At 38.3% G+C, this 14070-nt stretch overlaps 1 protein-coding gene across 4 annotated transcripts; it reads left to right on the top strand.

The window, feature by feature from the left end:
• The first annotated feature begins 62 nt into the window (after positions 1 to 62).
• On the top strand, positions 63 to 14064 carry TRAPPC6B (trafficking protein particle complex subunit 6B). Of its 4 annotated transcripts, none has more exons than XM_082618430.1 (6): positions 63 to 117; positions 8446 to 8513; positions 9247 to 9364; positions 10309 to 10392; positions 12341 to 12434; positions 13176 to 14064. In XM_082618430.1, exons 2-6 carry the CDS (start codon positions 8479 to 8481, stop codon positions 13205 to 13207), a joined length of 363 nt encoding a protein of 120 aa, XP_082474556.1. In that variant the 5' UTR covers positions 63 to 117; positions 8446 to 8478; the 3' UTR covers positions 13208 to 14064. The 4 variants fall into 4 exon arrangements, with proteins under 4 accessions (XP_082474556.1, XP_082474555.1, XP_082474554.1 ...); XM_082618429.1 differs by lacking the exon at positions 63 to 117 and adding an exon at positions 612 to 700; XM_082618428.1 differs by lacking the exon at positions 63 to 117 and adding an exon at positions 2494 to 2829.
• Positions 14065 to 14070: the final 6 nt, after the last annotated feature.

The raw sequence follows: 14070 nt of genomic DNA, 5'->3' as shown, positions 1-14070 counted from the left end.
CTGCCTGTTATTACTGATAAGGAAATACCGTAACTGTCCCCAGGTCACGCCGGCCCAGAATCATCATACGATCGATCAGACTATGTGCAAGACTTTACTACAAGAAAAAAAGCGACGGTGAGACAGACGAGACGGGCATTAGCCTCTACGCCGGTCTAGAGCTGGTTGGTTTAAAATAGGGTCTGGGGGAGCAGCGCTACTGTTAGCTGTGTGTGTGTCGTCCACCTTCTGGTTCTGCTCTACCCGCACTGCCAACGTGAGAACGGGTTTTGTTCCAGAAGTGTACTTGTAAATTGTAGCTCAGAAAGCATTTTCCCACAGAAACAATATTATCAATAATCCTTGTGTTCTCATCCTCCATCTGCAACCAGGCATCCTTGCACCAAGCATTAGCAGGCCAACTGTATTTAATCCAAGTTACCATTTTAATTCAACCAACAATCCTTAAAAGCTCTTACTGTGTTAAGCTAGACTCTGGAAAAAAGCTTAGAACAAGATAACTGTGGTTCCTGCTGCCATGGAGTCTGTAGGCTCCTTAGGGAGCAAAGATCATTCATGTACTTATTCACTCAACAAATATTTATGGAACGCCTACTTTTTGCCAGGCACTATTCTAGGCACTTGGATAGTCAGTGTACAGTAAAGATATCTGCCCACAAGGAGCTTGGCGGCAGGAAGAGTGAGGAGACAGACGATAAGCGTAAGTAAATTACATAGCATGGTAGAAATGGGTTAAGTGCTATACAAAAAAGAAAAAGTAAAGCTGGGTAAGAAGGATGAGTGTTGATAAATAATTATATGACTCTGGGACTTCCCTGGTGGTCCAGCGGTTGACTCCGTGCTTCCACTGCAGGGGGCTCCGGTTCGACCCCTGGTCTGGGAACTAAAATCCTGCATGCAGCGTGGTGTGGGGAAAAAAAAAATTACATGATTCTGATTGTGAGCATACTTTGTCTCATTGATCCTTATTACAATCCTGTGTAGTAGGCAGTACATGAAACCTGAGAATGTGGTAATGGTACCATGAAGTGTAACAATGTTTCCACGAGAGATGCTTCTAGAGTTAGCCAAAAACGTAGGATCTATTCTTACTTCCGTAGACTATATTACTAAGATCCTGGGAAATTTAACATAGTCTAATTTATGGGGGATAATCAGTAGGATGCCATGTTCAACATTTAGTAATGCTCAATAAATATTAGTTTCCCCTTTAGTCTCCAAAATATCCAAAGAACACCATGTTATTGTGGTTTGAGAAATTGACCTTGGTAAGTGGCCAGTCTTTTGCTTAATCTTTGACCTTGATGATGGTGATGAGGGAGAATGCAATTAGGACATAAAGGACCTGATTTCACATATGGGAAATTTTAGTGCTGGAAAAAAAGATTGAGATTGCAAAATACTCTTCAAAATTAATGTTTCTTTTCAAAGGGTAAGGTGAAACTTACATGCTTGATTTTATGAGGTGATGGAAAAAACGGATCCAAACATTAGAAGGGGATATGAAAGAGTATGAAGAGTTGAGAGGTTATTGTTAACAATTTGAGAAGACTCGACATATTACTTCGGGGGAAGCAATGAATTAATTGGGGGAAAAATCTGCTTTGTAAATTACTAAGAAAAGATCTAATCATAGGCTAAGCATCACGTTTAAGACAAAGTTTGCCAAATTTAAGACGTGCATATGTATTCGCATGTCTGTAGGGGTTAAGTCCCACATCCACCATAGATTCTTATATGAACTCCGTCCCACAGTGACGTCGCATTTCTGAAGTCTTTAATTTGTATTTTCTGATTCAAATTACCTTGTGCTTTGCTTACTCCATCCTCCTTGTCCCTTGTACCCTACTCCCAGTAAACCTCCAAGTGGCCAAAACGGCTCTAAATCTTTTTGTACACCAAGGCTTAATCCAAAATGGATTGGGATAATCTCTCAATATACCTAAAGTTTATAGCCTGAAATATGACGATTTATTCACTTAAAATTATTTATTTATTTATTTATTTAGACTGCACCAAGTCTTAGTTCCTGCATGCGGGATCTTTAGTTCCGACATCCAGACTTAGCTGCGGCATGCATGCGGGGATCTAGTTCCCCGACTAGGGATGGTACCCGGACCCCTCCATTGGGAGCGCGGGGTCTTACCCACTGGACTACTAGGGTAGTCCCAGTATTCGCTTTTTTTTTTTTTTTTTTTTTACAACTTTTCATATTAAGCAACATATGGCAGAAGTGGAAGCTTTTGATGAAGCTAATAGAAATTCTTGTCAGTTCTAACATAGTTAATTAACAGAGAGATGGCAGCGGGAGGTCCCGCCTTCGATGCTGTAGGAGGAAGAAACCTTCCTCCTCTCTGGGCGCCAGCGGTTCACCCCGCGGAAGGAACTCTATGACCATAGAGCTGGCGGAATGCCGGGGTAGAAGGGACCGGAAGTTGTTTTTTCGCCTCCCCCGCCCAAGGGCCGGATGGGGTCTCCGGGGGTTGGGTAAGGTTCCCGGTGCTGTCAGACCCTTTCGTTCTGCCCAAGGACTTAGTGGCCCTGGGGTGGGCTCGCCGCGGGCCCCGGCTCACTCCAGTATCAGCCTTCGGGAAGCTGAGTGAATTCCTCGGTCTCCTAGCAACGAGGGACGGGCTGCGGACTGAGCGAGCGGCGGCGGCTCAGCCCAAGCTGCCCAGGCGCTAGCCGGAACCCCGAGCCCGGCCCAAACGGGAGCCTAAACCCGGAGCTTGGAAGAATAAGCAGGAAATGGCGGACGAGGCGTTGTTTTTGCTTCTGCATAACGAGATGGTGTCTGGAGTGTACAAGTCCGCGGAGCAGGGGGAGGTGGTGAGTGCTGCCACACGCCCTTGAGGTCCTTTTGCGGTGACACTCCTTGTTTCCACTCAGTTTTCTTTTAATCCCCGTCCCATCACCACTCATCGCCTCCCGAAGTGTAGGCAGATTGGTCCATCTTCAGGTATCCTAAGCCTTAGAACCTGTCAGCTGTCTTCAGTCTTTCATCCTTGTCTCTTTCTCTTTTACTATTTGATACCTTTTTGTCCAGTCCCATATCTGTGTGTGGCACGCCACAGATTTGTTTTGTCCCTTCCATGTGTTGTCCCTACCATGATTTGCGTCAGAGTTAACTGCTGATTTTGGCACCCCTACTTAATTCGGCTGTCACTTCCAGCACTTCCCAGTCGTCCACTGGACAGACCTCTCCCAGCCTGAGAATCCTGTCCCTCCCTCCCCATCCCTAACCCTCAGTAACACTCCAGGCAACTCAAAGAAAGAGGGCTAATGAGATTTGAGGTAGAAGCAAAGGAAACTTTGCAGGTGTTACTATAATTAGGAAACACTAATTAATTTAAAAAATATTTAGTGTCCATTATATGTCAGAGCTAGTTGCTAGGGATATAGTAATGAGCGAAACAATGGCCCCATCCTCCTGGAGGTTACTTCTAATGTGTGGTAGTCTTCATTCGCTAATTGATTAATTCAGAAAATATATTAAGCGTGTATTGTGGGCCTGACATTGTTAGATGAATAAGATAAAGTCCCTGCCTAACAGTCGTTGGGGAATAAGTGTTCAATGAATAATTAACGTATTGGGTGGTAATTAGATATGGAATCATGGAGTTGTAGGATTTTATAAATGAAATATTACAAAGTCATGCTCAAGTCAGAAGCTCTAGTTTCTATAATGCTATTGATAAAGAGGGGTGGAAAGTGAGGGCAGGAAAAGCATCCTAGGCAAAGGTAAAGTCATAGAGGTATGAAAAAGTGCAGTGCATTTAAATATGCTTGAGTATTTCACTGTGACTAGATTGAATAGGTGGAGAGCGAGAAGTTTTGAAAGCTGAAGCTAGAAAGAGGTCTGTATGATTAAAACACATGGACCTTCTCAGTGGAGGATTTTTAAGGAGGAGAATGACATGCTCCATTTGCATTTCAGAAAGATAAACCATTATTTGGGCTGGAGAGGGAAGGTCCTTGTAGTGAGAAGACCCATTATTGGAGGAGTCCAGGCAGGAGATAATGAAGATCTGGATAATGAGGAGAGGAGAGAAGGTTTGAGAGATAGGAGGTACAATCTCTAGGACTTGATTAGGTATAGGAATGAGAGTTGAAAAATTATCCCCAGGTTTTTAGCTTGAGCCACTGGGTTGGATGGAGAGGGAATAAAGAAGAAAGAGGTGATGATAATGAATTATTTTGAACAGGTTGAATTTATGGCACCTGTAGGACATCGAGGAAGAGGTACTGTCAGTTTGTAAACTATAAGAAGGATACTGGCTGTTTTGGGTACTATAACAAGGATGCCACAGACTGAGTGGCTTATAAACAACACAAATTTATTTCTCACAGTTGTGAAGGCTGAGAAGTCCAAGATCAAGGCACCAGCAGATTCAGTGTCTGGTGAAATCCTCCTCCTGGTTCATTTATTGATGTGTTTTGGCTGTGTGCTCACATGGTGGAAGGGGCTAGCTAGCTCTCTGGGGTCTCTTTTATAATAAGGGCACTAATGCTATCCTTAAGGGCTCCATCCTCATGACAGAATCACCTCCCAAGGGCCCTACCTCCTAATACTATCTGGGAGTTAGGATTTCAACACGCTAATTTTGGGGAGATATTAGTAGGAAGACATCAGGAAGAGTATTGGAAATGAAGCAAATTCTATTCCTTTGTTGTTTTTTTTCCGGCTGCGCCTTGCTGCATGTGAGATTTAAATTCCCCGACCAGGGATTGAACCACTGGACCACCAGGGAACTCCCGAAAATTCTATTCTCATTCAGATCCATCTGTAATAGAGATTTTTTTCCAAGTTACAAACTTCTGACTTTATCATCATCCACAAGCAATAGTTAATGTTCTGCATCTGTGCTAAGTGCTGAGTAGCAGACATTTGCTGTTTGTGCAAAGTCAGCTTTCCTTATACCCTTTTCCCTAAAAGAATAATTAGCAACACACCCTTTTTTTTTCTTTTTTTCTTTTTTTTTGCGGTACGTGGGCCTCTCACTGTTGTGGCCTCTCCCGTTGCGGAGCACAGGCTCCGGACGCGCAGGCTCAGTGGCCATGGCTCATGGGCCTAGCAGCTCCACGGCATGTGGGATCTTCCCGGACTGGGGCACGAACCCGTGTCCCCTGCATTGGCAGGCGGACTCTCAACCACTGTGCCACCAGGGAAGCCCCAACACACCTTTTTTATCACAAAACCTCTGCTCCCGACCCCACCACGTGTGCAATCAATTCTCTTCATTCTACTCTTTCTACTTTCTTTTCCTGTTCCAATTCTTGCCCAGGAAAACCTTTTTTAAAAATCCCTCTCTTTTTTCCCCCAATGGATTAGCTAAAATAAAACAGCTGTTCTAATCATGACTGATAATTCTGAGACATGTGGTAGTCCTATAAGAGAAAGGAAATCCATAAGTTTTGAATCATTTAAACTAAAAACAACTTTCTTTTCCTATTGCAATTTGTATATGGTGGGGAAAAAATTTTAAGTCCATATAAGCAAAAGGGATTTCTAAAAAGTTATATGGTAGTCCACAGGGCAAGATGGGAATAAAGACACAGACCTACTAGAGAATGGACTTGCGTTTACGGGGAGGGGGAAGGGTAAGCTGGGACAAAGTGAGAGAGTGGCATGGACATATATACACTACCATATGTAAAACAGATAGCTAGTGGGAAGCAGCCGCATAGCACAGGGAGATCAGCTCAGTGCTTTGTGACCACCTAGAGGGGTGGGATAGGGAGGGTGGGAGGGAGGGAGACGCAAGAGGGAAGATATATGGGGATATGTGTATATGTATAACTGATTCACTTTGTTATAAAGCAGAAACTAACACACCATTGTAAAGGAATTATACTCCAATAAAGATGTTAAAAAAACAAAACAAACAAAAGTTACGTGGTAGTCTTGATGATTAGAATCCATATTGAAGTCTAGGTGTATGAGGGTTTGTTAGTGTCTCTACTTTGAGTGTACTTCAAATTTTTCATAGTAAAAAAATGTAAAAAAGACATAATCCTATCATCCAGAAATGGTTTTTATATATCTTTTTAGACATAAAGTCATAAGTGTAAGTGAAATAAAGGAAAAAAACCCAATGTTCTCACCTTCCCAATCAATGATTTTCAAATTGTGCTTGAAGAGGAATTAAATCTAAAAACTGAATAATTTGACATTTACCAATTTATGGAGAATAGGTATTTTTTTAAGGTTAATGGTAAAATATTCTTAAGTTTTTCTTAAAAATTTGGTACTTTACTAGTGAGCACTCACAGCTGCCAAAGTGAATGAACAAGTGCAGCATCAGAAGGTTCTTCCTCGGGCTTAATTCAGAAGCTCATGTGATCAATAGCTAAGATTTGAGAATGTCTGCATATAAGCGTATTTCCTGCTTATCAGTATGTTCCTGGGTGATTCTGTTGATACGAAGAGCAGGTTGTTCCACAAAGAGCATCATGACTTACAGGTACTCATTCTACCTAAGCAAGTTTGGGAATGGGTGTGGAAATTAACAGAACGGTGCTGAGTGGTCCAGTAGAGAAACAACATGATTTGGTTTTTACAAAGTCTATACCAGAAATACAGAAGATAATCAAAGGAAGAAAAAAACTAGAGATGAGATCAGTTGGAAGGCTCTAACTGAAGACCAGGAGAGAAATGAATGCTAAGAGCTACTTAAGCAGTCAGGAGAGAGAAGATGGATTTTGAAAAGCATGTAGATAATAGGCTCCACAGGACTGCAGTGTGTGTGGAGGGCTGGGAGCAAGGAGGGGAAGAAAATGGAAGTTTTCTGGTTGTGGTAACTAGATGGTGGTGCCATTGATGAAGTTAAAAGAATTTTGGAGGCAGAGCAAGCTGAGAATGTTAAGATAATATCATTTGATGAGTACGCCTAATTTGAGGGGCCTGTGGGACCTCTGGATGGCTGTGTCCACTAAAGTCTGTACTAGAAATACAGGTTTAATAGTCAGCCCCATTAGTAGCGTACATGGTTCCTTAGAAGAGAGTTCAGCAAATAATGAGGCCTGTGGTGGTAGCGGGAGGCAAAGGCTTCAGAATACATAAAAATTCTTGCCCTTTTGGAGCTGTATTCTAGGAGAGGGTGGGGATGAAGGGACATGAGCAATACAAAATTAGTAAAATGTGCATTAGGTTAAATGGTGAAAGAAGTTCCTTGGAGACAAGCAGGGAAATGAGATAGAGCATCAGAATCACTTTAGGAGGGGTTCTCAAAACACAGCTCGCTGACGCACACCTACAGTTTCTGATTCACTAAATTGGGGGTGGGATTACAGAATTTGCAGTTTTGACAAGTTCCCATGTGATGCTGATGTTGCTAGTCTTGGGACACAATTTGAGAATTACAAGGATAGAGAGTTTCTGAAGTGGAATGATACTGTATTTTAAAAGGTTGAAATGAGCCTCATTGAGATGGTGACATGTGAGTGAAGACTTAAAGCGAGTGAGTTGGTCATGTGAATATCTGGTGGAAGAGCTGCCTATGCAAGAGCGCTGAGATTGGAGCCTGCCTGGCATGATTAAGAACAGCAAGGGGGCTTCCCTGGTGGCGCAGTGGTTGAGAATCTGCCTGCTAATGCAGGGGACACGGGTTCGAGCCCTGGTCTGGGAGGATCCCACATGCCGCAGAGCAACTAGGCCCGTGAGCCACAACTACTGAGCCTGCGCGTCTGGAGCCTGTGCTCCGCAACAAGAGAGGCCGCAACAGTGAGAGGCCCGCGCACCGCAATGAAGAGTGGCCCCCGCTTGCCACAACTAGAGAAAGCCCTCGCACAGAAACGAAGACCTAACACAGCAAAAATAAATAAATAAATAAAGAACAGCAAGGAGATCAGTGGAGCTGGATGGAGTGAGTGAAGAAGAGTAGAAGGTTGAGGCCAGAGAGGCACAGGAGTCTGGATTGTATAGGGCTTTGTAGTTCATCCAGAGAATTTTGAGTCTTCGACTTAGGGGTGGTATTTAAAGCCTTAGAGTGGATGAGATTATCAAAGGAAGAGTGAAGCAATTGCATGATTCCAGGCATAGGAAGGTGGGGTCATCAACTAAGACATACTGAGAAATGGAAAGCTTGGATGACTCTAAGAGACATTTTGAAGCAAGGGACAATAGAACTTAGTGAAGGCACAAAGGGAATGACTGACAGAAAAAAGTCAAAAGCGATACCATGACCTCAGTTTTATAACTGAGGAGAGAAGAAGAGTGGAAAATGGAAAAAGCCAGGGAAGGTGAGAAGAGTAATTGGGAAGGGGCTTTGGCATTTCTGAAAAGTAATCAGTTCCCTGTTTATCTTATTGCCTTATGAAAATGATTAGTACTAAGAAAATTCAAGTATGACTTGTAATTCACTTTTTCTTACAATGTTTCAGTGAAAAAAGTATAAATATTTACATTCTAGCATTCTAAATTTATTCAAAACTATTTTTAAATAGGAAAATGGACGCTGTATAACTAAGCTGGAAAACATGGGGTTTCGAGTGGGACAAGGATTGATAGAAAGGTGAGCAGTATGGATTTGAAAATTTTCTTCCAGGTAGGTTATGAACAAAGATGATCCATTTCAAAAGACTGAATAAAACTTGAGATAATTTAATTCCCAAACTTTATTTATTCTGTTCTTTAATTCACAGATTGAAATTTCTTTTTAGGTCTGATGCTATTTTAACTCAGTTATCCAACTTTCATGTTTTAATATTTGAATAAAATATGTATCTTCTATGTTTTACTTTTTTCCTGAAAACTTTGGTATGCTGAAACAACCATCTAAAATCTTACTGCATTTCCTACTTAAGATCTAATATGTTCTTTAACCTAAATGGAATTTTGTTTAAATGCATACCTTAGAGTCTCTGTTTATGCATGTAATAATCTTTCAATTTATAGATCAATTTTTTTTAGTATTCCTTTCTCACTATCTGAAATAGTTGAACTCTGATTATATTTTATGTAACAATACCATGATTATGCTCAGCTTTTTTTTCTTAACGTGCTAGTTGTACCTAAAATTGCTGTGTACTGTTAGACTAATACACCTTTAGACTAATTTTAGCCCCCAAATTATATAACAGAATGTGAATCCATTGAGATGGGATCTACTTTGCTTGGTGCTTATCACTTTATGACTGTCAGTAAATGTTCAGTGCTGTTGTGGCATTTGGAAATTAGTTAATAATCTGGCCCTCCTGCTTTCTTTGGAGGAAAAGTACAGTGTTACTTCTAGTTGATCTTTTTAGGTTTACAAAAGATACTGCAAGGTTCAAGGATGAGTTAGATATCATGAAGTTCATCTGTAAAGATTTTTGGACTACAGTATTCAAGAAACAAATCGACAATCTAAGGACAAATCATCAGGTATTTAGATAAATTAAGGCCTATTTTTTAAGTCCTTTAACTTAATATAAATGTATTTTAGTGATTTACTTATTATATAAAACTTAATTTCTCATCAACTTTGGAATGTTTCTCTTATATGTTATTAATACGTCATTACTTTTTTTCTCTAATAGGGTATAGTGAATAAAGAGCAAGAGACAATTATCAGTAGTTATAGCTGTCCCTTTCCCTCAATTAAATTTTAAGTTTTAAAAAGTAGCAGATATCAGAATGATAAAGGTTTTATTATTTCATTATTATTACTTATAATATGCAGAACCAGAAATATATCATATTTGTCTGAAGGCTAATTTATAGAGCATATTTAACTCTTAAATAACTCTTGCCTGTTTAGTTGCTGTCATATTTCTTATTCTTAAAATATTTTGTTAAAATAAAAATAGGTTGCATGGAAAATCATGCATAAAATAGATTTATTTTATAAAACTCAAGGAAATATTTGGAGTATATTTGGCATTTTAATAAAGTATAAAAATGAAAATAATGTATCTTGTAGCTACCAATAGAATTCATTTTTTCAGATAACAGTATCAACCTTAGCTTAGAAGTACCTGAAATGCTAATAGGAAGAAGTGACTATGATTTTTGGCTTTCTAGGTATGAGTTAATAACATATAGCTGCTAATTTCACCCAGACATGTATTTCTGATTCTTTCACACTAGACTGTGTTCTTTAAGGATAGGAACTGTCTTAGGTATCTTCAGTATCTTAAAGCATTCAATAAATATTAGTGTTATAAAATGCTGAACTCTTCAGCTTGAACATTACAAAACTTCTTCATATAAAGAAAATTTGACCAACAGAAAGGAGAGTTTTAATAACTTTAAAAATTTCTTAAATTGTTTTGAAGGGAAGAGTACAGATTACATTGACTTTGGATGTTTTTCTATTTTTGGAACAGGGCATCTATGTACTTCAGGACAACAGATTTCGCCTGCTTACTCAAATGTCTGCAGGAAAACAGTATTTAGAACATGCATCAAAGGTATTTAATGGAATAGAAGATCGGGTTTTTTTTATTATGAAAAAAGTAGAACCATAGGGAAAAGTACAATGCCAATCACAACAGACTTTTGAATTCAAAATATGTTTTTAAATTGTTCCTTTTGTTTAAACACTTTTCAATGAAATAGGAGGTGTTCATCATACTGAAACAACTTACATTAACCTGTAGCTAAGTAGGCTTATGATGACCAATTAAAGAAACACTGTAGTTTAAATGCCATTAAAAATGTAGTTTAGGGGCTTCCCTGGTGGCGCAGTGGTTGCGAGTCCGTCTGCCGATGCAGGGGGACATGGGTTCGTGCCCCGTCTGGGAGGATCCCACATGCTGTGGAGCGGCTGGGCCCGTGAGCCATGGCCGCTGAGCCTGCGCGTCCGGAGCCTGTGCTCCGCAACGGGAGAGGCCACAACAGTGAGAGGCCCACGTACCGCAAAAAAAAAAAAAAAAAAAAAAAAAAATGTAGTTTAATGGTAGATTCTCGAATATAGCATGGATACTTCAGAAAAGACACTCAAGCTTAAAAAAGCTGGTATTAGCTATGCAGAATTATTCACCTCAGAGTTCATGTTTATAATCTCCATCAGTAAATTAAAAATTTTTTTTAATATAATTAACATTTGTTTCTAAGAATACATGTTTTGTGTTAAGTATATCTGTGTTTCATGTATTTTTTTTTTCAGTCTCAGGTAGGAATCAATAAATACACCAGATGTATTAAAGAAAAGCTGACAAGTTTTAATGTAAGGGTTCCTTTGAAGTGGTTAAAATATCTTGGGCAAGCGTAGCTCCAGTGGCGCAATCGGTTAGTGTGCGGTACTTATAAAATATCTTGGGCAGTATGTATAAACTGCTGTTTATCTGTAAAATCTGTCCATATCTAAATTATCTAACACAAAGGCAGTTTGGTGTAGTGGAAAGAGTATGGACTTGGGACCAAATAAATCTAGATTTTAAGCTAACTCCACAACTTATAGGTTTGTGACACTGGGTAAGTTACATAACCCCTCTGGACCTTAGTATCCTTATTAATAAAATTGATTATAATAATACCTATATTATAAAGAATCTCTAGGTTCTCTCCCAGCTTACAGTTTCATGACTCCATATCTGATTACTTATCAGTACCCACTTATTTATATTAATTATAAAATAATAATATTCTATATTATTCATAGATACATAGTAGTGTTGTTGAATATCATGCAAAATGTAGACAATAAAAAATTTCTTGGATTATTTGATTTTTGGTTCTCATTTTTGTCCTGGCTGTCTCTGCTGTGGCATAGTCCCATTTCCCTTCCTTGTTTCCATATGACAGGGTTTCTCAACATTGGCGCTTTGATATTTTAAACTAGGTAAGTCTTTGTTTTGGCAGGCTACAAGTCTTGAACAAGTCAGGATTCTTGGTTGTAGAAAGCAGAAACCAATTTTGATTGAATGGAATAATAATTAGTTAGCTTACAGAAATGACGGGAAGGCTCAGAAAACAGGCAAGAACCATGGGAGCAGGAGTTCCCTCATGGTCTAGTGGTTAGGATTTGGGGCTTTCACTGCCAAGGCCCAGGTTCAATCCCTGGTCGGGAACTGTGATCCCTTAAGCCGAGCAACATGGCGTGGCCAAAATTAAAAAGAACCATGGGAGGTTAAAGCAGCCAAAAAGCCCAAATCACTCCACAAGGAGGGTCTATTTAGAACCCTTCAGGCAGCACTGAAGGTAGACACAAATCACCTCTGCTGACTCTGGAACTAATTCTAACTGGTTTCCAGCTTGGTTTTGTCACAATCATAATTTTCAATGATTTGAAAAATTCTTCCACAACCCTTTCTTAAACAGCAATGACTTATTAATATCAAGGTTTAACTATCATTTATAAATAGCTTTACTATCTTAGTAAATCCTTAATATATTTTACACTTTTTTTTCTTTTAGTACTTAGCATTTACATGTGGCTTAATCAGAGGTGGCTTATCAAACTTGGGGATAAAAAGTATTGTAACAGCTGAAGTATCTTCAATGCCTGCCTGTAAGTTGAATTCACATTTCTTACAAATGTTTTTAGCAATTATTTTTCAGGTCTGGTGTTTTTTTGTTTGCTTCTTGTTTTTGTTACTTAGAGAACATTTAAAATGCTAAAACCATTTCATTTTACTTTTATCAAATTTTAACATTTAATGTAGTAACATGTAGCATACTTATATTCATAGTCAATGATTTTTAAATTCATAATAGTGATTTAAGAAAATGTGCTAAGGAAATCCAAATTTATAAGACAACTTAAGAAATGATTCTTAACTCTTAAAGGAAAATTTTCTGCAGTATTCTTTTAAGATGGCAAATTTCCTTATAGTGTTGAAAAAATTTTTTAAACAGTTTTCTAGAAAATATCTATTATATAAAGCTAAATAAAGCCAACTAGTCTTTTATTGCTAAACTCCTTTCCAAAGATCTTTCCACCAGAGCTACCAACCAAGAATAAAATTGGCTTTGAGCATCACTGTATTTCCTTTCTATTCTCAATAATTAGCAATGAAATACCTAAAATGTAGGAATCACAGAGAAACAAAAGTAGTCATTCACAAACCAGATAATCATCTCATAAAAACGAAATTGACTTTATCAAATATTGTGAAGAGTGTGAAAAGTTGTTTGATATAGCAAGTTTCTTGACTGAAACTACTTACTAAATGAAGCAGGAAACTGATGTTCAGACCTGTTTTCCTTGTACCTAAAATCAAAGAATGATTTTTCATGTTTTCTTTTTTAGGTAAATTTCAAGTGATGATACAGAAGCTATAGAAACTACTGAAATGCAAGGCTTCTATAGTGTAAAGAGATAAATTATTCCTGTATAAAGTATTTCAAGTAGCAATGATTTAATTACATTGTTGGACATTTGTATTGATATAAGCTATTTGCTAACTTATATAACAAAAGATGCACTCTTAAGCAGGAGTAAGGGTGTATTTTATCAATTTAACACAGACCTTAAAACAGGTAAAGAGACATTCTACTGTAACATACACTTTACTGAAACTATTTAGAATGAAAACCTAATTTCAAATAAGTAAACACCAATGCAGGACCCTTATTTAAACATTCTTATTTGCTTAGAGTGATATGTATCTAACCAGAGACGAGGAAACAAAACTCAGGGTTTGGTAAATTAGCATAAAAAAGTATGTACCAATCAGAATCTTTTCGGTAAGAATGAACAAATTTTGGTTTTGTTTTATGAATTTTAGTTATTTAAAAAAAGCAAAGAGTACACTAAAATTTAAACTTAATTATTATTTTATTGCTTATAATTTATTTCTATTAAGAACCTTTATGCTTGTATAAGGATTTCATTATACATTGTGTGTGTGTTGTGTATGATATATATATATTTAACTGCCTAAATTGCTTAAAAACTTTATTTCACTTTATAGAATTCAGTTCTTGAGAGCTCCATTAATGTAATGAAGTGAAATATATATCTAGATAAAGTGAGATAAAGATGTGAATTCAGTGACTCCAGGGCCAAATATTAGGTATTTGAGGAAGGAATTTTATACTTACTCCTGTTATCAGTCTTGACTTTCAATTTCTCTCTCCATGTGTGGAAGTGCTGGTGAAGATTCTAACATCTTTATCTTTTTTTTCCCCTTATTTAGTCTTCC

The sequence above is a fragment of the Mesoplodon mirus genome, assembly GCF_964341445.2.
Source record: "Mesoplodon mirus genome assembly, chromosome: 4".
Taxonomy (NCBI): Eukaryota; Metazoa; Chordata; class Mammalia; order Artiodactyla; family Ziphiidae; genus Mesoplodon; species Mesoplodon mirus.
Note: the sequence above shows the minus strand (reverse complement) of the source record. Positions and strands in the feature narration are given on the sequence as shown.